The sequence below is a fragment of the Oncorhynchus mykiss genome, chromosome 6, assembly GCF_057628025.1.
Source record: "Oncorhynchus mykiss isolate SJ-2025 chromosome 6, ASM5762802v1, whole genome shotgun sequence".
Classification (NCBI taxonomy): Eukaryota; Metazoa; Chordata; class Actinopteri; order Salmoniformes; family Salmonidae; genus Oncorhynchus; species Oncorhynchus mykiss.
In genome coordinates, this window is record NC_143027.1 from 22,887,590 (window position 1) to 22,911,080 (window position 23,491).

Here is a 23,491-nt window from a genome sequence, read left to right on the forward strand (position 1 = left end):
ATTGTCCATAGAGCTCAGAGACATGATTGTGTCAAGACACAGATCTGGTGAAGGGTACCAAAACATTTCTGCAATATTGAAGGTCCCCAAGGACACAGTGGCCTCCATCATTCTGAAACGGAAGAAGTTTGGAACCACCAAGACTCTTCCTAGAGCTGGCCGCTAGGCCAAACTGAGCAATCGGGGCAGAAGGGAAGTGCAGTGGAGCAGCAGTGCAGTGGATTCCATGATGCAATGCAGAATACGGCTTCACACAGAACAATCACCAAACCCATAAGATAACACTTAGCACAGCCAAACATCATGTATCACATGAAGAGGCATGTGTGTTCTCCAGACGTGATACCTTTTCATGGACCTGCTGTTTCGATCTTCGCTCTCTCTCTCCCCCACCTCTCTCTCTCTCTCTCTCTCTCTCTCTCTCTCTCTCTCTCTCAGTATAGCACTGCAGCCTTAGGCAATGTATATTTACGTGGTGCATAACATTATCTCATATCACATGCATGGCAAGACATGATTGATGTAATTAGATGCTCTGGAGAGATCCCACTGTCCTTCCCCAACACATGTAGAATGCTTAGACAGCACCAGAAACCTGTGAAATAGATCAACAGATTATGTTTTATCTCCTCTCAAGGTCTGTTGGTTTACTGTCATATCCCATGTGATATGTCAAAACAAGTTGATGCATGTATTATCATGTTGCATTGGGTTTGTATTTGTATTTATTGTGGATCCCCTTTAGCTACAGCAGCTACTCTTCATGGGGTCCAGTAAAATGAAGGCAGTTATGCAATTGTAAAAACATCCCTATACATTCACAACAGATTTCACAAAATCCATGTTCCTGTTTGATTTCGGGGTAGGCTGTCAACAGCACGTACTATGTATGATATGTATTCTGATCAAGTCAACAATACGTCTAGGCATATCTGACGTCATGTATATCTTTATGTGAAGGTTAATGTCCATATTGACATCAGTTCATTGTGTTTGAGGACGGTTCACTGACCGGTTTTCAACGGATACGATTAGACGAGTTTAACAGCTACAGAAAAGCTACAGTAGCCTATCAGAACAGCTGCAGTATCAGAGGCGCAGAGCCTTAATTAACGGGCTACACATAATGGCTGACGACAGCCAGGTAAGGTTAATTTTAGCCCACGTTTAACGAGCTTTACAGTTGTCCTAATTCCATCTTGTTCTAATGGCAAGTCTGCCTTAAGTGCAGAAACAATGGTTGATATTAGAAAATAAGTATGATTGGAAGTTTAGGCAAGTAATTCCAATTGGGGAATTGTTGTGGGATGTTAGCATAATATATTGCGCGTGTAGCATTCGTGCCATGGAGGATTGTGCAGGCCGGCAGGTTGCTACAGGATCCTAGTATCATGTATGTTATAGAGATCAGATCTGGCTGACTTTTTCACCTGAACTGCTCATTGGCTGTCCATAATGAGCACAGCGAGCAGGATGTGTAGCTGGGCTCTGCAATAATTAGCTCCCAGAGCAATTACAAATACCTTTTGTTGTTTTAAAAGCGTCATTACAACTACAACTAAGCAGGACTCAGTAGAAACGCTATGTGTTGGATTTGGCCATGTCTCGCTAAATTAACCTAGCTACCAGAACAGATGTGGAGAATTTATACTACAGTTTTAAGGGATCTCTCTGAAGGTTTTAGATGATACACTGGTGCTTCGTCCTCTGGATGAAGAACCATACATCTCGGCTTGGCTTCATTGCATTATTATTTGGGGAACGTTGACATGCCATTTGTGTTGACGGATGGATGAAAATAATGTAATTATAGTATCGTTATACGTAGGTTAGCAGAAAGTTGTCCTAATGAGCAAGTCCCATGTCTTTTTCCAACCTCACATACAACAACTCTGAATTTATAGTCATAGTGCACCTTCTAACCACAAATGGGATTTTAGACACTACACCTAACATCACTATAACCACACCCCTAACTCTTCCTGTAAATCAAGAACAAAATGTCTCATGTACTTGCTAATAGCTTAATTAAATACACTTTTATTTTCCCTGACATGGCTATCTAGTGACTCCACTAACTCAACACCAGTGTGCAGGTAAAATATGTTTCCTTTCTTTTCTTTTCTCTAGCCAATGGAGGTTGATTCAGCATGGCATGAAAAATAACGTAAGTCTCTCCACAGAAGTCTCTTCTGGTCAAAAGTTGTGCCCTTATATAGGGAATGGTGTCATGGAATTGCTTGATTGACAAAAACATTACTCTGTTTGTTGGCCATAGCTCACATTCGAGCAGCTCTCCATGCTGTGTCTGAAGATTGTTAAAGTCGTGACCCAGACAGCCCTCCGCATTCTCCTACCAGCGCTAGCTCGTATCATGGGCGTGAACCTGAGGATTGGTTCAACCTCCCTAATACTTATTTTTTACTTAAATACTGCACTGTTGGTTAAGGGCTTGTAAGTAAGCATTTCACTGTAAGGTCTACTACACCTGTTGTATTTGGCGCATGTGACAAATAAACTTTGATTTGATTTGAATGTGTGATTACAGTCGTACAAATTGCAATTTGTAACATATGTCATGAATTTTCAAAATGTACAATATGTTACGAATTTGCAAAATGTATGATATGTTACGGATTTGCAAAATGTATGATGTGTTACAAATTCCAATTTGTTGTTGCTAAAGTTAGTTAGGTGGCTAATGCTATAAAGTTAGCTAGCTGGCTAAGGGTTAGCTAGGGTCAAGATTAGGAGTTAGGTTAAAGGTTTAAGGTAAGAGGAAGAGTTAGCCAACATTCTAAGTAGTTGTAAAGTAGCTAAAAAGCAGTAAGTAGTTACAAAGTTTGCTAAAATGCTAAAATTGTCCATGATTGGATTGGAACACACTACCTTTGGGTTGCTAGATGTACGTGTTAGGGTTAGAGGAAGGGGAAGGGTTAGCTAAAATTAAGGTTAGGGTTAGGGGAAGGGTTAGCTACATGCTAAGTAGTTGCAAAGTAACTAAAAAGTAGTACCCTAAGTAGTTGCAAATTAGCTAAAATGCTAAAGTTTTCCATGATGGGATTCAAACACACAACCATTGGATCTTAATGGTTGTACAGTCGGTTGTACAGTCGTCTCAAATAAAACTGTAAAGGACCTCGGCGTTACTCTGGACCCTGATCTCTCTTTTGAAGAACATAGTTGTCCTCATTTCAAGGACAACTTTTTTCCACCTACGTAACATTGCAAAAATCAGAAACTTTCTGTCCAAAAATTATGCAGAAAAACTAATCCACTGGCTTCCTGTCAAAGCAAGGGCTGATTTCAAGATTTTACTGCTAACCTACAAAGCATACAAAGCATTACATGGGCTTGCTCCTACCTATCTCTCTGATTTGGTCCTGCCGTTCATACCTACACGTACACAAGACGCAGGCCTCCTAATTGTCCCTAGAATTTCTAAGCAAACAGCTGGAGGCAGGGCTTTCTCCTATAGAGCTCCATTTTTATGGAACGGTCTGCCTACCCATGTCAGAGACGCAAACTCGGTCTCAACCTTTAAGTCTTTACTGAAGACTCATCTCTTCAGTGGGTCATATGATTGAGTGTAGTCTGGCCCAGGAGTGGGAAGGTGAACGGAAAGGCTCTGGAGCAACGAACCACCCTTGCTGTCTCTGCCTGGCCGGTTCCCCTCTTTCCACTGGGATTCTCTGCCTCTAACCCTATTACAGGGGCTGAGTCACTGGCTTACTGGGGCTCTCTCATGCCGTCCCTGGAAGGGGTGCGTCACCTGAGTGGGTTGATTCACTGATGTGGTCATCCTGTCTGCGTTGGCGCCCCCCCTTGGGTTGTGCCATGGCGGAGATCTTTGTGGGCTATACTCAGCCTTGTCTCAGGATGGTAAATTGGTGGTTGAAGATATCCCTCTAGTGGTGTGGGGGCTGTGCTTTGGCAAAGTGGGTGGGGTTATATCCTTCCTGTTTGGCCCTGTCCGGGGGGGGTGTCCTCGGATGGGGCCACAGTGTCTCCTGACCCCTCCTGCCTCCAGTATTGTTGCGTTTAGATTTTTGTTCAGTATTGTTCACAGTTCAACTTATTCCCCTCTACCAAGACAGTGCAGAGGCTTGTGCATTTGGAGGACCCTCTGAGCTATATTGTCTATAGCCTATGACAAACTGGTCTGAGGTGAACTACATCTGACATCTGACATCGGTTCTTTTTTCAATGTGGGTCTAACCAATGCTAACAATTATTTATTCCAAAGGAACAGACATTTGGACATTGCTGAAATGTGTTTTAAGTTTGACATTTGTTACTCATTTGTAGTTCACTCAAATGTGGGGTGTGAATATAAGCATTGCTTACAATTGTCTTCTACAAAGGGACAGTTATACAGACTCTCCCTGTCATTTCTATGGTCCCCTCTTCAAAACATTAATTGTTTTAAGTGCAAAATATATGAGTACAAGAGTACAAGGTAAAGGTTTATTTTACTTGATTATACATTCAAAATGGGAAAGGGATATGTTTAAAGAATATGTAAAAATATCCTCTAAATGAAAATAAATACATATAAGAATTTGTGTGAGGCAGGGGCAATAGGGAGGGGGTGGGAAAGGGATATATCAACAATGTATGAAATTGAAATATGAACTGTAAAAAAAAGTCATGAGTTGAGTAGAATACAATGACATCTCATTTTTTTGTCTACTACAAAGGGACAGTTTCACCTATAACTTGTATGTATTGTAATTTAGTCCATCTTCTATCACCTTAACTTGCACAGTAGGTATACAGGGGACATACAGACAGTGGAGCAATTGTGCTGTGATGGCACACGTTATCCTGTAATTTCTTTCACTGTGTTGTTTTCCTCATTTTGTACAGGTGTGGCAAGCTTCTTTTCAACAGGAGCCATTTACTTTCCAATCTGTGTTTTCCGGTGATTGTATTTCAAATATTGGGAAAGGCCTGTTTTAGCTACGTTCTGTTCACTGAACAATATTCTGCACGTTCCCAGCTGTAGGCGATTGTGATTGGGCTACACACAATCAACAGCGAGGCAAAAATGTAAAATAAGCTAATGATCCTCTGTGGCTAAATTATAGGCCTACTCGTGGAGTAGTCTTCTGAATGATTTCACTTATTTTTGAACAGGTAGCAGTAATTCTCTAACTTTGGCAAAAGTGTTTAAATGTATCAGGGGTGCTGGGATACATCCAGCACCCTTCCCGCGGCTATGATTCTATAAGGAAATAAATTATGAACTGTAATGCTGGAGAGATGAGAGTTGCAGGCTCATGTTCATCAGAGCAGAGAGAGGGACAGAGATCATAAAAAGGTATGTGAGAGATACAGGTGTGCTTCTCTCTCTCACCACAGAAAAGGCCACGCATTGGTCTATAGGCTACATGTTTCGCAAACAATAAACCCGGGCCGGCCCGACTCAAATCAATTCGTGGAATATCAGACACTTTTTCACATTACGTTTTTAAGGGGCAGGAGAATTACGGAGGAGGCAACTTGAATGAACTCTGATTGCTTTTATTATAATTTTTACATTGCAAACTGACAATTATTTTTTATGGCAATAGAGATACCAGATCTTGACAAATGGGTTTACGGAATGAAACAGTCCAAAACGGAGAGGTGCAGGATCCTGTTCTGGCAGGATCCGTCTCAAATTATGCTCTGCGCTCACCCATCCACCCCAACCAACCACTCTCCTTTTGTTTTTGCCTGTCTCATGTAACCGTACCAAACTTTACATATCATACTAATTTGCATGCCCCAGATTTACTTTTACTATGTTACGTCTAGTCTATGATACCAGGCTCAGCATACAGACAAGGAGACTTCTGCAGCCTGATAGGGCCGAGTGCAGAATTCAACAACAACTCACTTGGTTTATTTTCCAAACAAGATTCGTTTTACTTCTTTCAATTCCTCATCTGGAATATGTGTCTCCAGTATCTTCTCCAAAGATTCAAACTCAGACCCCGGCATTGTGAGGATCCTTCTGTACAAGTTCCACTGTCCAAACCTTGTGCTTCTGTTAGTGAACCCTATAGCCCAGTAAGCCCACCCCGTCGTTTATTGGGCAAAATAAACATCATCATATTTTTACTTTTGCTGTGGTTATGCAACCTGTCCGATTCTATCACGTTTCTCTGTCATATATCATCATGAAGATGATGAGTCACGTTTTACACTGACTACAGTTAGGAAGTCTATGACAGGTCAGGTACAGTATAGACAAAGCTTGTATTGTATAGAAAACTATGTGGTATAACACTAGGCACCGTATCTACAAGTATATATGCTACCTTTACTAGTTGTTCAACAATTGTTGTATTTTATTTTAACTTCATTAATTGTTGTGAATACATGGATAAGTAGATTTATGCATTTAGTAAGTGGTCCATATAGCCTAACTCTCACAAATAGTCCTATATGAGTACAAAACGTTTCTGGACCTATACCAGCCTCTAGTATGCACAGCACACATGTAACATTCTTACATTACCCGTTGGGATATGTTGGAATGTTAACTTATCAACCTAAATGTACCTTTGTTAAAAAATAATCGGAGTGAATAGTACCACAGCACCAACACATTTACTGTATTAGTATGTGGATCACATCATTTTATTCATACATGTCCATCACCATCATTTTCACCTTTCCTCCTCTCCTCTCATCATAGTCAAAGTTTTCCAGAATGGCTCTTCTTGTTTCCAGCGGTGGCCTTGCTCCAGGTCTGGTTAACAGAGCCTTTCCTTGACGGAACAGCCTTTCTGTCCCGCTCCTTACAGGGGTTGGACAGCTTCTTTAGGACCTCTGAGGTAGAACAATTGTACAAAAGTAACACGGGTGCAGACAGTACATACAAACGTACGTATTAGCCACCCCTTTTCATAGTCTTAAATCAGACTTGATGTGGGTTTGCTCAAGGCAAGGGCGGTGCACATGTACAGTAACTAGGCAAGAGAGTCATTTGTCATTACCTGCTAACTCAGGATGACTCTTGTCCAGGTCATTTAAGAGTGGCACATACTTCTGCCCTTCAGTCCCGTCACCTTCTGGGGGGAAAATATGAAGTGAATTAAAGTTAATCCGTTTCATTACTGTAAAATATCTTTAGTAATAATAACATTTATTGCAGCCATGTTAACAACCTATCTATAACATATTAGTAGGCATAGTAATAGTGTTTGGCAAGCAATGTGAGAAACCAAACTTTGATCCCATGGGATTTTTAATACGGACATGTGAAGCCTAGTGCCTTCATCATATTTTGAGATACTCACTGCAGATGCGTATGAGAACGTAGCTGTGCCTCTTCTTCATCAGACTGCTGGCCTGCTCCATGCTCTCCTCCTTGTCACTCAGGTTCACCAGCTCCCCTGTCCTGTCCATCAGGTCCACACAGTCTGCAGAGTACATCTTCAATGTGACCTTTACGCTGGGCTCTCTCGGTCTATTACATATTCACTTATGACATTTACTCAGTCAGGAAACAATCTGGCAGAGTTACCACATAAACTCAGCAAAAGAAGAAACGTCCTCTCACTGTCAACTGCGTTTATTTTCAGCAAACTTAACGTGTAAATATTTGTATGAACATAACAAGATTCAACAACAGACATAAACTGAACAAATTCCATAGACATGTGACTAACAGAAATGGAATAATGTAATAATAATTGTTCAGAGATACATCTGCAGTCTTCATGCATCCTTGCAGCATACCTAAGGCACGTTCACGCAGATGAGCAGGGACCCTGGACATCTTTCTTTAGGTGTTTTTTAGAGTCAGTAGAAAGGCCTCTTTAATGTCCTAAGTTTTCATAACTGTGACCTTAATTGCCTACCGTTTGTAAGCTGTTAGTGTCTTAACGACCGTTCCACAGGTGCATGTTCATTAATTGTTTATGGTTCATTGAACAAGCATGGGAGACAGTGTTTAAACCCTTTACAATGAAGATCTGTGAAGTTATTTGGATTTTTACAAATTATGTTTGTAAGACAGGTTCCTGAAAAAGGGCCGTTTATTTTTTTGCTGAGTTTACATTAAACCTCACACTGCAATGTACGGTGTAATGTATATCCAGTACTGTTTGTATCACTCTTTCATACTGTAACCACACTATCAGGTTGAATTAGGAATGTGATATTTGATGAAACACATCAGAAGTTGAACTGTAAATTATTTTTCTCTATGGGAGAAGTACAGGACAGTACCTTGAGAATCCAGATCACACCTCTCCTTCAAACTGTGGATGAAGTTTATCATCCTGCAGTTCAGGTTAAACAATTCTGTTTGGGCCTCTTTCAAAGTAATAAAAGAGAAGTATTTTTGTACACGTCCTCTATCTATAACCCCATACTTTATAAAGTAACCTGATTGTCACATCTAAATCCCCACAATGATTTTCTTAAAGTTTTTATTCTCATATGATCCGTTTATATCAACAAAGCTCTCCATTACCATATGTCGGACATTTCATTATAGGTCAGCTGTTGACCTCCACAGAGATGATGGAATTATGCTCAATCAAATCATGATGATGATATAGCGCCATCTTTTACTTACCTCCAAACTGCACCGTGACAAACATTTCTCCTTCTCTCTGTACAAAATGCCTCTATAGCACCCTCCTGTAATGTAGCTACAAGCAGCTGAAGCACTCGCCTCTTCCATAGAGCCAAAAGAAGTAATGAGTTTGGGATAAGCACACAGTGCCACAATAGGGGGTGTTAAATCAATGTTGTTGACTACAATCACACTTAGTGACAAAGCTTTGGCACTGAGGGATTGGCCATTGTGAATGGCTTCTGCAGTTGCTCTGAGCAAACCAACAGTTGACAGGGTAAATATTCTGTTTGGAATTTTAACCAGACATGTAAACAGTTTTGAACTGTTGCAGGGACCTCACATTCCCCCATGGTCGATAACCCCTCTGACACCCACTCTTCTCTCTTCTCCTTTCAAAAGATGAGAAGACAGGAAGCCTTTTATGTGAAGGGACTGTTTGTTTGTATCCATGGAGTCAATATACAGACAGAGCTTTTACTGCTACTTGTTGAACACTGTGGTCTGACAGCTATACTGTGGGGGATGACTTATTGTCAGCCGACCACTAACTGAAATTGAAAACAAGACTGTGTATGACCTATAGAGACAACGCTACACTACTATCTAGCGAATTACAATGGCAAACCAGTTGTTACCACAAGCCTCATCACAACAACTCTAAGAGAGCAATATTCTGTCTTTATGCTTAAAGATGTTAGGGGCAGGAATCAGCTTTTCCTCTTACTTCACAAATACCACACAAGTTGTATTGAAGACACTTCACACATTCTCTACTTACCACCATAACAATGACAGGTGCAGTAGATCATCTGAGGACCTAAGTCCATTCATGGCAAGGCCTGCTGACTTGTATATGCTACATCAAGCAGGGCTGGTGAGAGTGAAACCATCAACACTGAACTATGAATAAACTAGTATTTCCCCCTCTATGACCATGGAGAGAATTGCATTGCTCAAATCACACTATCAATCAGGTGACCCAAGAATACCAGACCATCGAACACTTGATAGATTGTACAGTGAATGAGGCACGAGAACCACTTAGTGACAGAATTAGATTAGTCTTGTTCAGTGAGCACCATTACTCATGGCCAAATGTACAGTAAACCATGTACAGTATCAGGACCAATGGTCATCCCTGAGTCATGACACGAAGGTAACATAACCCCCCAGGTCACTTAGGACAGTCACAGGTATATCATTTTACATTAGATTTGAGTAATTTAGCCGACGGTCTCATCCAGAGCGATTTACAGTAGTGAGTGCATACATGTTCATACATTTTCTTATATCAACAGTGGAGGTTGGTACAGTAACACTGGAATAAAAATAAATGTGAGTGAGAGATTTATTGGTCAGAATGGCCACAGCTAAAAGGGTGAGTTGCTGAAATCTGATTTAGTAATGTCAGAAATGGGGGGGGGGAGACAATATGTTGTTGTGCAGAAAACACCAGTCAACTAGGCTGGGAGCATCTTTTAAAAAACATTCAAATGTCATTTCAGGAAGCCCCTGAGAGAATATCAAAAGGAGAATGTCCTGTAACCCTGTAACCTGGAATCATCAGGGAATTTGGATAAAAGCTGGGAAAGCTGGAGAAATCTGAGGATCTCACAGCTCGTGACAGGGGACATAAATCCCCATAGAGGGCCTGTCTGCTCTAGTCTGCTCCCTCCCCAGACTCAACAGCAAGCCTGCCTCTGGAGCTTCACTTCCCTTTGTCCAAAACTCCTCCCTGCTTGGAGCAAAGCCATTGTGAGCCCTAGAACTTTCTCTGCACTTATTGATCAATAGTTGGGAAAGCTTTTTGATCAATAGTTGGGAAAGCTTATTGATCAATAGTTGGGAAAGCTTATTGATCAATAGTTGGGAAAGCTTATTGATCAATAGTTGGGAAAGCTTATTGATCAATAGTTGGGAAAGCTTATTGATCAATAGTTGGGAAAGCTTATTGATCAATAGTTGGGAAAGCTTATTGATCAATAGTTGGGAAAGCTTATTGATCAATAGTTGGGAAAGCTTATTGATCAATAGTTGGGAAAGCTGTACAGTAATTGTAATGCGTAAACAATGCAACATGGAAACGCAAACAAATACACTTAGAGATGACAATTACATACAAATATTTATTTTCAAACAGGAGGTATTGCGTCCTGTATTGCATCTGAAAATGTGAAAATGCAGAGAATGCCATAGCTATGTAACTCTTGAGAGTATATTCAGTGAAAAATGTAAGCTGTATGTGTCATTGATTCATTATTTTGGCCATTTAATTGTCTGTGTAATCTCAACGATCAGCTCAACAGTTTTGGTTTGTGTTACTGACAGTTAGACAAGTTGAGAAAGTGCCCAGTAGTTTAGATATTCCTCAAAATAGTTTAAAACCATTATCATTTAAAAACACGCAGATCATTTTTTGAGCATTCATACATTTGCAAGATCATAAACCTGAACATCTAAGAGATTGCTCTTATCATGTCCATCTGTATGGTGCACAAACATTCTAAATCAATGCAGTAGTACAGTCCCCTCATCACGAACCTGGAACATCCCTGCCATCCCCAAACACACAAGATTCATCATAAAGGTGATTTATTAAAACCTCACCAGTTATCATAGAACAAAAGTCCATTGTGAGGATTCCGATTTAAGCACCAGACACGTCACAGAGCAAGAGAATAAACATCATAAACAGAATCACATTTAACCATTCGAGTCACATTAACGTTTCTTCAATAAATAACTAAAATGATTTTTGTTTGCAAATTTAAATAGAATTGTTCATGCCCCCAAAATAAGTTGTTCTCTTCCGCATGGTGAATGTACAGTAGGCTTTGCATGCCTGCCTTTGTGTAGGTCCTCGTTTCGTACTCATTCAGGACCAACGGTTACAATCCCTGGCGATAGAATGCCTCCAAGTATGTGGAATTAGACCATCTGGATACAACCAAACTCTGAAACTCAGATTGTGAGCCTGACTGCCTAGTAATCTACTCTAAGCTTACTCCAAAAAAATGTACACATCAGCAGTAATTTCACACCAAAGGCCAGGTGATAAGGATCCTTTGTAGCTGTCTAATGCCCATTCTGTGTCCATTAGGACACCTCAGTGAGCTCAGTGAAGCAGGTTTTATGTTTATAGAACAGTGTTTTGACCTGGACAGGGGAGAGATCCTGCCTGTCCTTTACCTCTTCCACCTCTGGACCTTTGTGAGACTGCTGCTGCTGGTCCCCATACTGCAGGGGATGACATAACGGGTGTGCGTGTGTCTGTCTGAGAGGCTGTGGCACAGGGGGGCTTTCCCTGTCATTGCGGGAGCTAATCACGGTAAGAGGGTGATTGTGAATGGGCGCTGGCTTCAGAACGCCGCCTGCAGGTTTGATATGGCTATGACAGGGGTGGGAGCTCTCACAGCTGCTGCTGCTGTGCTCGGTAAAGAGGTCGAAGCGGAGGCCATTGGCCTTAACCCTCACTGAGCCGCTGATGCTGTTGTGGGTGGAGGTGTGGCTGCTGCCACCACTGTCAAACAGATCCCGGCGGAACAGGACATGGCGGCGGATGACCCTCTTGAAGGTGTGGCGGAACTCCTGGATGCGGTTTGCGTAGATGAAGGGGTTGACCACTGAGTTGCCGTGAGAGAGGATGATGGCAACGTATATGATCCAGAGGGGCGGGCGGGCACACTGAGGGCAGAACAGGGTGAAGCAGTTGATGATGTGCAGCGGCAGCCAACAGATGGCAAACAGGCCCACGATGATGGCCAGCGACTTAGCCGCCTGGACCTCCTTCTGCAGGGTGGAGTGGGACTTCCCACCGTGGACAGCCTTCAGTTCTATGAGCTTCAGCTGATGCCGAGCTGCCATGAAGATCCGCATGTAGATGACCAGCATGAGCAGCAGAGGCATCAGCACACAGGCGAAGAAGTTAAAGTAGACCATATAGTCCATGACCACCACATCCTCAAACAGGCACTCCATCAAGCCTGGGGGACAGGTGCTGTTGGGGCGCTCAGTGAACTTATTCCAGCCCAGCATCGGGGTCAGGCCGATGATGATGGACAGCACCCAGCAGACAGCAATTATCCCCTTGGCACGCTGGCCTGTCACCAGGCTATTGTACCTGTGGGAATAATAAAGATATGGACTGTCAGTAAGACACACATTATGGGCTCTCTTGGCTGGAGGAGGATAAGTTGTCTCTCTGGAGGGTTAGACTCCCCCAGAGGTTAAGGGATAGTGAGTTAAATAATAAACACTATAATAGTAGGCATATCATTAGTTAGGTTTCCATCCAATTTGCGACCAATTTTTATGAGAATATTCTAAAATCTTTTTTAAACAATATGCGCATTTTCCCACCAGAGATGTTTCCATCAAACAGACTTTTTGCAGATAAAAGGCTGTGCGTGATGACATTTTCACAAAAACTGTTGTGGTATTCAGCAAATGTGCCCACTCCAGTCTTGACACATGCACTCTAGCCAACAGCTCAGAGATACAGCAGGTAGGCTACCTACATTATGAGATTATTATGGATAAGAGCAATATTATTTGTATTTATCAAATGGCGCCAAGCATCGATCATCATGTCACCAGAATAAGACCCTTGATATTTATTGGAAAGGAGCATCAAGCTCATCACCTTTAACATCCACCACACTGCGAAGTTCATCATCAATTCTTTCATCTGTAGCCTAATAAACTGCATGCTTTCCCGAGTCGTAGTGGGAGGACAACACAACATACACTACACAAACAAAAATATGTGGACACCTGCTCATCTAATATCTCATGCCAAAATCATGGGCATTAATATGGAGTTGGTCCCCATTTGCTGCTATAACAGCATCCCCTCTTCTGGGAAGGCTTTCCACTAGATGTTGGAACATTGCTGCAGGAACTTGCTTCCAATCAGCCACAACAGCATTAGTGAGGTCGGGCACTGATGTTGGGCGATTAGGCCTGGCTCTCAGTCGGCGTTCCAATTCATCCCAAAGGTGTTCAATGGGGTTGCGGTCAGGGCTCTGTGCAGGCCAGTCAAGTTCTTCCACACCGATCTCGACAAACCATTTCTGTATGGACCTCGCTTTGTGCACGGGAGCATTGTCATGCTGAAACAGGAAAGGGCCTTCCCCAAACTGTTGCCACAAAGTTGGAAGCACAGAATTGTCTAGTATGTAATTGTATGCTGTAGCGTTAAGATTTCCCTTCACTGGAACTAAGGGACCTAGCCCAAACCATAAAAAACAGCCCTAGACAATTATTTCCCCTCCACCAAACTTTACAGTTTGCACTATGCATTCAGGCTAGTAGCGTTCTCCTGTCATCCGCAAACCCAGATTTGTCCGTCGGACTGCCAGATGGTTAAGCGTGATTTATCACTCTGGAGTCCAATGGTGGAGAGCTTTACACCACTCCAGGCGACTCTTGGCATTGCGCATGGTGATCTTTGGCTTGTGTGCGGCAAGTTGGCCATGGAAACCCATTTCATGAAGCTCCCGATGAACAGTTATTGTGCCGGCCTTGCTTCCAGAGGGAGTTGGAACTCGGTAGTGAGTGTTTCAACTGAAGACAGGCGATTTTTACGCAGTATGTGCTTCTGCACTCGGCGGTCCCAGTCTGTGAGCTTATATAGCCTATCATTTCCAGCTGAGCCATTGTTGCTCCTAGACGTTTCCATTTCACAATAACAGCACTTGCAGTTGACCGGGGCAGCTCTAGCAGGGCAGAAATTTGACGCTGACTTGTTGGAAAGGTGGCATCTTATGACGGTGCCATGTTGACAGTCACTGAGCTCTTCAGTAAGGCCATTCTACTGCTAATGTTTGTCTATGGCGATTGCATGGCTCTGTGCTCAATTTTATACCCGTCAGCAACAGGTGTGGCTGAAATAGCCGAATCCACTAATTTGAAGGGCTGTCCACATACTTTTGGTTATATGGTGTATCATTGCGTGACTCTAAGTTTACTTCGACATGATGGTTATTATATCAATATTTGCGCATAAAGGCGTTTGCACTGCTTTTCTTGTGTAATTAATTTTACAGACACAAAGAGATCCCACCATGTCGAACTAACAAATTGTCTGTCGGCATATATAACATTGACTTGTTTCATGCGTCAGGTAATTCATCTGCATGAAATGTTTGGATGGAAATATGGTTAGACTATCTTTTTATGGGAAAATCTCTCATCTAAGTTATAAAAAGAGACTTAAAAACAAAACGTCTAAGGGAAGTCTATTTCAAGTGTCTGTTGGTCAGTGTGGGAGTGCAGCTGATTTTTTTGGGCCTGTTTCTGTCACATTCTCTAGACGTTGAGGTTCAAATGTTAGCTGTGAGAAAACAGCAACCCCCCCCCCCCCCCCCCCCCCCCCGTGCAGCAACACAGACATGCACAAATGCCCTTAACACATCCCAGGGACACAACAGAACAGCAATCTTGGACGCAATAAAAAGGGAGTGAATGGCATGTTGTTTTTAGGTAATGCACACTATCAAATATGCCAGTAGGAGTGAGGTTGAAAAGAGTGTGTGAGCAACAATCTACACACACTATCCAGAAAGTGTATAAGTAATTACTGATTAATAATACATTTTAGGGAATAATGTAATTTATATTTGTATATCAAGGAAAATAAATGACTGGTCTGAACAGCTATTTTATTTTTTACATGTTTATAGTTCTGAATGGGGATTATGGTCTGTATAAACTATTAGTAAGAGGAGATTACAGTTAACTGGTCTTGGGTGAGATGGCCTCCTAGGAGACTATAGCTGGTTCCACTGAGGAAATCAAAAGCTCATCTGGCCATTTGGTCCAAAAACCTAAAGTTCATTTAAAAATAGCCTCTGCTACTCCATTCTGAAAATATCTCACACAGATTTTAAGATTATGAAAAATATAGCAATGTGCTATATGTGGGTAGGCAAATCAATCAATAACCCTATACAGCCTCAAAGGGTAGATTTAAATCTTTGAAAAGCCTAACCCAGGGGTGGGAAACTTTTTGACTCGAGGGCCACATAGGGATTTCGAAATTTGGCCGCTCCAATTTCTTATGGGCCAATTTGTTAGTCAGCATCAATTTGCGGGACAGAAAAATGGCAGTTATTTAAAGGGTCCAATATCATTTCTACATACTTTCTACTTTTTTTAAACCTAAAATAATACTTTCCCCCAAAAAGTTGTTTGCTCACCCCTGGTCTAACCTCTTTCTCCGTATATGGGAGTGGAAAGCAGCGCGACAGCAGCAATATGTTTAAAATGGTTAGCACACTCTCTGTTATGTTCATACAATTTGGAACTGACCTGAGGGGTATCTTGATAGCGATGTAGCGGTCTATGGCAATGGCCAGCAGGCTGAAGATGGAGCTCTGGGTGAGCACCAGCACAAAGCAAGCAATGAAGAGGCAACCATAGAAGTTGGAGCAGAAGCCTGTGCTGATGACGATGGCAAAGGGGATACCCAGCACTCCCACAGCAATGTCTGCCACCGCCAGGGACACCACAAAGAAGTTGGTGATGCTCTGCAGGTTGCTGTTGAGACAGACAGCCCAGCAGACCAGCACATTGCCCAACACAGACAGTACAGCTATCAGCAGCTCCAGCACAATGTAGATGACAGACGCAGCATCGTTCAGCATGGTGAGAAGAGCAGCGAGGTCACTGAGGAGGAGGGAGGACCACTCTCCTCAAGGTCCATAGCTGCAGCCTGGCAGCAGTTCGCTTACTCTGTAGGGGGTATCTCACTGCCTGGGACTATGGCTGAGCTCTCCACACAGAGACCACTTCACCTTAAAGCCTCTTAGAAGTCCCACACAGTTGGTGGTCAGATAAGCAGTCCAAAGGCTAAGGCATTCTCCTCACTTAACATATAAGGCATGACAGTCTCCTTTCTGTTATGGTATCTGCTGTCCTGTCTGGCCCTCTCCTCTCAAGTCCTTCCCCACCACTGTTTGAAGATTCAGCCCTGTGAAACTCAGATGGGGCTCAGACTGAGCCAGGAAGTGATCACATGGGCGTCATACTGCTGCTGATAAAGGGAAGAAAGAGTAAATAAAGTGGAAATGCTGAATGCAGAAATGACTACACAAAATACCAGTGAATAAGAGACTTTCCATCAAATATTAACCACATTTGAAGTCAAACAATAAATTACAATGTATTGTCTGCCGTGATACTCTGGAATTTCCAATGTAGCAAGTCAAATAACAATTGTACTGTTTACTTTACATAGACAATGTACTGCATTCCCCATACAACTGCCGGTCATCATCATTGATATTTGATCCGAACCAACATCAAGATCTGCAATAGTGAGCACTGACATCTGACTACGGATTACAGTATACTGACTACATTACACTACCTGGGCAACTGCAGTGGTCATGTTAACACATGATAACTGACTTTCCACCAATCCTCCTTTTTACCATTAACAACAGTCATTAAACTGTAAACCAGGGCTAGAGGAAATAATGTCATGACGACACGGTGGTGTTATGGAGCCACTATCCCAGTGACAGTTAAATATCAGCTGTACCAGAGAGAGGAAGCAGTCAGATGCTTCAGGGACTGGAATTTTCTATGTCCCCTGAGATCATCCAACCCCTGCCTGATAAGGAGAAAGTAGTCTTGAGGACATCCAGAGACAATCACTAAATGAGGTTATCAGGACACAAAATGAAGCATTCAAATTTCGTTAGAGAAGGGTGTTGTCATGCTCAAGAAAAACAAAAAAACGAATAAAAACAATTAATGTAGTACAGTATGTGGTTCGGGATTACAGCAGGCATAATCTACACTTGAAAAGACAATTGTTTTAAAAAAGGTCTAATTTGTCAATCAACTGTGGTCACTGTGCCACGCTCACTTTCCCAGGAATTAAATATGAGTGTGAAGAGGTTTCCAAACTCCTTTCATACAGAACTCTGATCATGTTTATGGAGAATTACCACATTGAAGCCAAGGAGGTTTTCTGAGGTTACTCATGGTTTCAGGAGAGAGCAGTTGTGATGGAACTGAAAGGCCTTTGCTCTCAGAAACATTTCCATTCAGGTGGGACTGAGGTTTTTTCCGACCAATCTCAGTTACTGTTTTAAATTTATCACACACATACAGTATGAGGCACAGAGGCTGCTGTTGCAAATAGTGTCAGCCTTGGAGCACATGTAACCCAACAGTGACAGATCTGATAGCCATAGACTAGTATACTGTAGGAAAAACCCTTTGCATTGCAAAAAGCCTATAATGCATTTTGTTCACCCTCACACAGACCTAGTCACAAAAGGACCAGGGAAGGTACAAAGTGGTACCTTCAATATAGAGTTTACTGGATTAGAAGTGACATCTCAATGTGACTGCATATGTGACCCTTTCTCAGTCACCTTAAAACAGCAGTCAAAAACGAGGTAATAACAGGGTATTTCAGTTGTCCCCTTTGACAGCACTTGAGGGGTATGAATAGTCCAAGTATAGTCTATAATGTTAAATTCATTTTTATTCCATTGTGAAACAGCTGTAGCAAACAAGAGCTCTGACTGTATTCTGCTGAACAGTGGACCCTGGTGGTTGGATTTAAACCAAGGGTAGTGCTTTGATACTGCATCTCAGATTAAAAGTATTATTTAAAGTAACTGTCTAGTGTTTCCAGATTTCTATGAAATATGAAGGGTCATTAATTCCGTGAAATTGTTGTAATTCCAAGAAATTATGATAAAGCATGTTAAAAAGCAGCTTTTCTGTGTTGGAATGGTGTAGACGTACCCCAACAACAGAAGGGTGTGGGTGTATATGGGTCATGAAATAATTATGTAAGTAGACCACTGATTGGCCAGCTCATCGATGACATCATCCTCTATGAGGAAATAGCAAAAAAAAATTAAATGGTCTGTTTGCGATACAAGTTTGAGGATGGGTTAAAAAAAACAACAACATTATATCAAATTTGTGCTTTGGTCACAAATATGAGCATAGGATGAAACAAAAACATTATTTGGGTATGAGTTAACAGAATATGAATTTATAAATGTTAGATTTTCTCTGGACAGTTACTTTAAGCTTGACACAAAATATGTTCAAGCTTGACACAAAAAGCTAATTAAATCATTCCCATGAAGATAAACCAACTGAACATACAGGGCCTCAATAAGTGCACATTAATATCTTAATGTACGACTGTTTGCTGAGGAAACCAAAGAACATAAGGAATCTGACTCCCACTTTAATACACTTACCTGGAGAGGTAAAACCACTGTGGTAAAATGGAAACCTAATATACTTGGCACACCCATCAACATTATCCTTACCAGTAAGTGACAGTATTAGTATCCCTAACTATCTACTCACCTCCATCCTGTAGTTCCCTATCAAAGAGGGAGTATTTGTTTATTTGGATCCCCAATAGCTTTTGCAGAAGCAGCAGCTACTCTTCCTGGGGTCCACAAAAAAACACAAAACATGACAAGTAACAAAACAATGATACACTGCTAGACAAGGACAGTCACATTCATGTTGAAATACAATGATTTACAAACAACATAACACACAAGGGGATCTGTGCAAACATTATATCTAGAAATACATAAAGTGATTAAAAAACTTCCCAAAATGTATTGGACACAGTTATCCATAATATACAGTTCCTTCAGAAAGTATGCATACCCCTTGACTTATTCCACATTTCTTGTGTTACAGTCTGAATTCAAAATCTATAAAAATACAAAAAATCTCACCCATCTACACACCGTACCCCATAATGACAAAGTGAAAACATGTTTTTAGACATTTTTCCAAATTGGATTGAATTCCAAGTGTTTGGACTTCTAGTTCACTCTTCTAACTCCATTTTATTCATCTATTATCTATTAATTAATCCAAGTATGTAAGCGCTTTGCACACCTGGATTGTACAATATTTGCTAGACAGCCATTTTCAAGTCTTGCCATAGATTGTCAAAACGATTTAATTCAAAACTGTAACTAGGCCCCTCAGGAACATTCAACGTCATTTTGGTAAGCAACTCCAGTGTATCCTGTATTTGGCCTTCTGTTTTAGGTTATTGTCCTGCTGAAAGGTGAATTTGTCTCCTAGTGTCTGTTGGAAAGCAGACTGAACAAGGCATACCCATAACATGATGCAGCCACCAACATTCTTGAAAATATGAAGAGTGGTACTGAGTGATGTGTTGTGTTGGATTTGCCCCAAACATAACGGTTCATTTTCAAACCATTAAGTTAATTTCTTTGCCACATATTTAGCAGGCTTACTTTAGTGCCTTACTGCAAACAGGATGCACGTTTTGGAATATTTTTTATTCTGTACAGTTTTCCTTCTTTCCACTCTGCCATTTAGGTTAGTATTGGGGAGTAACTACAATTCTCAGTTTTCTCCTATCACAGCCATTAAACTCTGTAACTGTTTTAAAATCCTCTTTGGCCTCATGGGGAAATCCCAGAGCTGTTTCTTTTCTCTCTGGCAACTGAGTTAGAAAGGATGCCTGTATCTTTGTAGTGGCCAGGTTTATTGATACACCATCCAAAGTGTAATTAATAACTTCACCATGCTCAAAAGGTTATTAAATTAAACAAGGTGCCCTTGTTTGCGAGCCATTGGAAAACCTCCCTGGTCTTTGTGGTTAAATCTGTGTTTGAAATTCACTTCTCGACTGAGGGACCTTACAGAGAATTGTATGTTTGGGGTACAGAAATTAGGTAGTCTTTCAAAAATCATGTTAAAACACTATTATTGCACACAAAGTGAGTCCACGCAACTTATTATGTGACTTAAGGAAATCTTTCCTCCTGAATTTATTTAGGCTTGCCATAATAAAGGGGTTGAATACTTATTGACTCAAGACATTTCAGCGTATTTTTTATTAAATTGTAAAAAAAAAAAAAAAATGTTAAATAACAATTCTGTTTTGACATTATGAGATATTGTGTAGGCCAGTTACACATAATGTCAATTTAATCCATTTAAAATTCAGGCTGTAACAACCAAATGTGGAAGAAGTCAACGGGTGTGAATGCTTTCTGAAGGCACTGTAAGCCTTGCATAAGCTGTCCCGTGTCTGTGTACCTGGCCGAAAATCATTTTGATTGCACCAGCACTAACTGTTGTATAAACTTACATTGTCTAACAAAATGTTTAATTAGGCTATTCATTAAAAAGTTAAAATAATCTAAACGCAAACCCCTTGACTTCTATCCAATTCTATGTTCAATAAAAAAACGTACCTTTTTAAATGTATGCCTCGTCGTATTCGAAATGAATTACAATCTTTTTAGAAATGAGTTTGCATCATATTTATAATCATCGCTTAATAAAATAACATAATTCCTCGAAAACCCGTTGTGAAGAATAAGAAATGGGAAACTCCGTTTGTTAGGCTACTTGTGCGCTCCGCTCCCACTGTTTCACTACCGATTCTCCGTTCAATACCTCAGGCTGACCAGATTTACACCACGTGATCGCATGGTCGGTGTTCGTGCGGATAATTACTTTTCTACACTAAACCGAGCAACACAGAATGAGAAAACGGACAGTTGTTTTGTTTTTAGACACACATTTTAAAACGGATTTCTTATTTTTTCTTATAAATCCAAACACAATTTGATATTTTGATTTTCACATGTGGGTGGGGTTAAATGTGAAATGCCTGTCATTGGCCTGGCGTTGCCGAGGTCCACAGCTCCTATCTTGGTTCATCTGCACCCTTCCAGTCAGTTTGTGGTGGAGGCAGATGCTACTGATGTTGGAGTGGGGGCGGTCCTATCCCAGTGTTCTGCCCTGGACCTCAAGCTACATCCCTGCGCCTTTTCCCATCGCCTCAACTCTACGGAAAATAACTACGATGTGGGGAATCGTGAGCTTCGGGAGGCACTGGTTGGAGGAGGCGGAACACCCATTCATCGTGTGGATAGACCACAAGAACCTGGAGTATCTCCGCACCGCCAAGCGCCTCAACTCCAGGCAAGCCAGATGGGTCCTGCTGTTCACACGGTTCAACCGTACTGGCCGGGATCCAAGAATGTCAAGCCGGTAATCGGATGTTTATGTCTAACACTGTCCGCGCTGTGGTCCTGGAGTGGGCCCATTCCTCCAGGCTTGCCTGCCACCTGGGGTCCCGTCAGACCCTGGCCTTCGTGCAACAACGCTTTTGGTGGCCTATGATGGTTCCGGATGTCGCTGCATTTGTCTCCGCCTGCACGATCTGTGCTCAGAATAAGACTCCTCGGTAAGCTCCGGCTGCTCTTCTGCAACCACTGCCTGTTTTCCAAGGGCGCTCACTTCATTCCTCTCCCCCAACTACCCTGGGCCGAGGAAATGGCCCAGCTCATGGTGTAGCACTTCTTCCGGATCCATGGACTGCCCGTGGACATGGTTTCCGACTCGGGGCCTCAGTTCTCGTTCTGGAAGGCGTTCTGCGCCCTCATTGGGTCATCTGCCAGCCTGTCCTCTGGGTTCCACCCCCAGTCCAATGACCAGTCGTAGCGAACCAACCAGGATCTTGAGACCACTCTGCGCTGCCTGGTCTCCTTCAACCTCACCTCCTGGAGCTAGCAGCTGGTCAGGGTCAAGTACGCCCGCAACACCCTTCCCTGCTCTGCCACGGGCCTATCTCCGTTTGAGTGTTCCCTGGGGTATCAGACCCCGCTCTTCCCCGAGGAAGAGGTTGGCGTACCTTCTGACCAGATGTTTGTCCGCCGCTGTCATCATACCTGCAAGAGAGCCTGGTCGGCCCTCCTCAAGACCACCTCCAGGTATCGATGACAAGAGGATCGCCATCGGACCCCGGCATTGTCTCGGGCAGAAGGTATGGCTATCCACCCGGGATCTTGTTTGTTTGTCTTCTGTTGCACCGTACCCTTCGTATACATCACACCTTTCATAAGCCCAGAGTCAACCCTATGTCTCACAGCCCTTTGTCTTCTGTTTCCAGAAGGGGGGGGGGGTCGCCCATTATCCCCTGTGTATTTATACCTGTGTTCTTTGTATGTCCAATGCCAGTTCGTTTTGTTTGACAAGTCAACCAGCATTTTTGTACTCAGCTCCTGCTTTTTCCAGTCTCTCTTTTTCTCCCCCTACTGCTTGACCCTGTGCCTGCCTGCCGTCCGGTACCGTTGCCCCACCTCTAGTTTACTGTCCCCTGCCTGCCTTGACCTGTCTATTGCCTGCCCCTGTTGGAATATTAAACCATTGTCAATTTGACGTGTCTGCATCGGGGTCTTACCTTGATTCCTGATAGAACTGCTGTTATTGTAAATGGTTAGCTAACTGATATATTCTAGCTAGTCACCTCCAAAATGAATGGCAAAAAATACTTTATAAATACAAATACTGAGCTATATTATAGGCCTATGCAAAAAAAAGTATATTTTATACAATTGCTCAAATATGTTTAAGTAATTTAAAAAAAGGTGTCAATTATTGGCACCCGTTTTCAATACTTTGTGTACCTTGCCCTTGTGAGGATAACAGCATTTAGCCTTTTCTAGAACTCAGACCATTCCTCCATACAGAATCTTTCCAGAGCCTTGATATCCTTTGGTCTGCACTTATGGACTGCCCTCTTCAATTCAAACCACAGGTTCTCAATGGGGTTCAAGTCCGGAGACCGAAATGGTCATTGCAAAATGTAGATTTTGTGGTAAATTAACAATTTCTTTATGGATTTGAATGTGTGCTTGGGTCATTGTCTAGCTTTACGATCCACTTGAGGCCAAGTTTCAGCCTCATGGCTTAGGCAACCAGGTTTTTGGCTAAAATGTCCTGGTACTTGGTAGAGTTCTTGATGCTGTTGACCCTAACAAGAGCCCCAGGACTAGTGGAAGCAAAACATCCCTATACAATCAAAGATCCACCACCATATTTTACAGTAGGCATGAGGTTCTTTTCTGCATATGC

General features: G+C 42.1%; 2 protein-coding genes across 4 annotated transcripts; both read right to left on the reverse strand.

Moving 5' to 3' along the window:
• Window positions 1-5,506: 5,506 nt before the first annotated feature.
• Window positions 5,507-8,734, reverse strand: LOC149982807 (uncharacterized protein C22orf15-like). Of its 2 annotated transcripts, XM_090237256.1 has the most exons (5): window positions 8,579-8,734; window positions 8,227-8,313; window positions 7,293-7,415; window positions 6,990-7,064; window positions 5,507-6,822 (listed from the first exon to the last, which is right to left on the reverse strand). In XM_090237256.1, exons 1-5 carry the CDS (start codon window positions 8,601-8,603, stop codon window positions 6,689-6,691), a joined length of 444 nt encoding a protein of 147 aa, XP_090093382.1. In that variant the 5' UTR covers window positions 8,604-8,734; the 3' UTR covers window positions 5,507-6,688. The 2 variants fall into 2 exon arrangements, with proteins under 2 accessions (XP_090093382.1, XP_090093383.1); XM_090237257.1 differs by lacking the exon at window positions 8,227-8,313 and having other exon boundaries at window positions 8,579-8,730.
• Window positions 8,735-10,693: 1,959 nt separating this feature from the next.
• On the reverse strand, window positions 10,694-22,085 carry LOC110525528 (adenosine receptor A2b). 2 transcript variants are annotated; one of them, XM_090237263.1, is made up of 4 exons: window positions 20,821-21,033; window positions 18,932-19,016; window positions 15,893-16,616; window positions 10,694-12,701 (listed from the first exon to the last, which is right to left on the reverse strand). In XM_090237263.1, exons 3-4 carry the CDS (start codon window positions 16,225-16,227, stop codon window positions 11,678-11,680), a joined length of 1,359 nt encoding a protein of 452 aa, XP_090093389.1. In that variant the 5' UTR covers window positions 16,228-16,616; window positions 18,932-19,016; window positions 20,821-21,033; the 3' UTR covers window positions 10,694-11,677. The 2 variants fall into 2 exon arrangements, with proteins under 2 accessions (XP_090093389.1, XP_090093390.1); XM_090237264.1 differs by having other exon boundaries at window positions 18,932-22,085.
• Window positions 22,086-23,491: the final 1,406 nt, after the last annotated feature.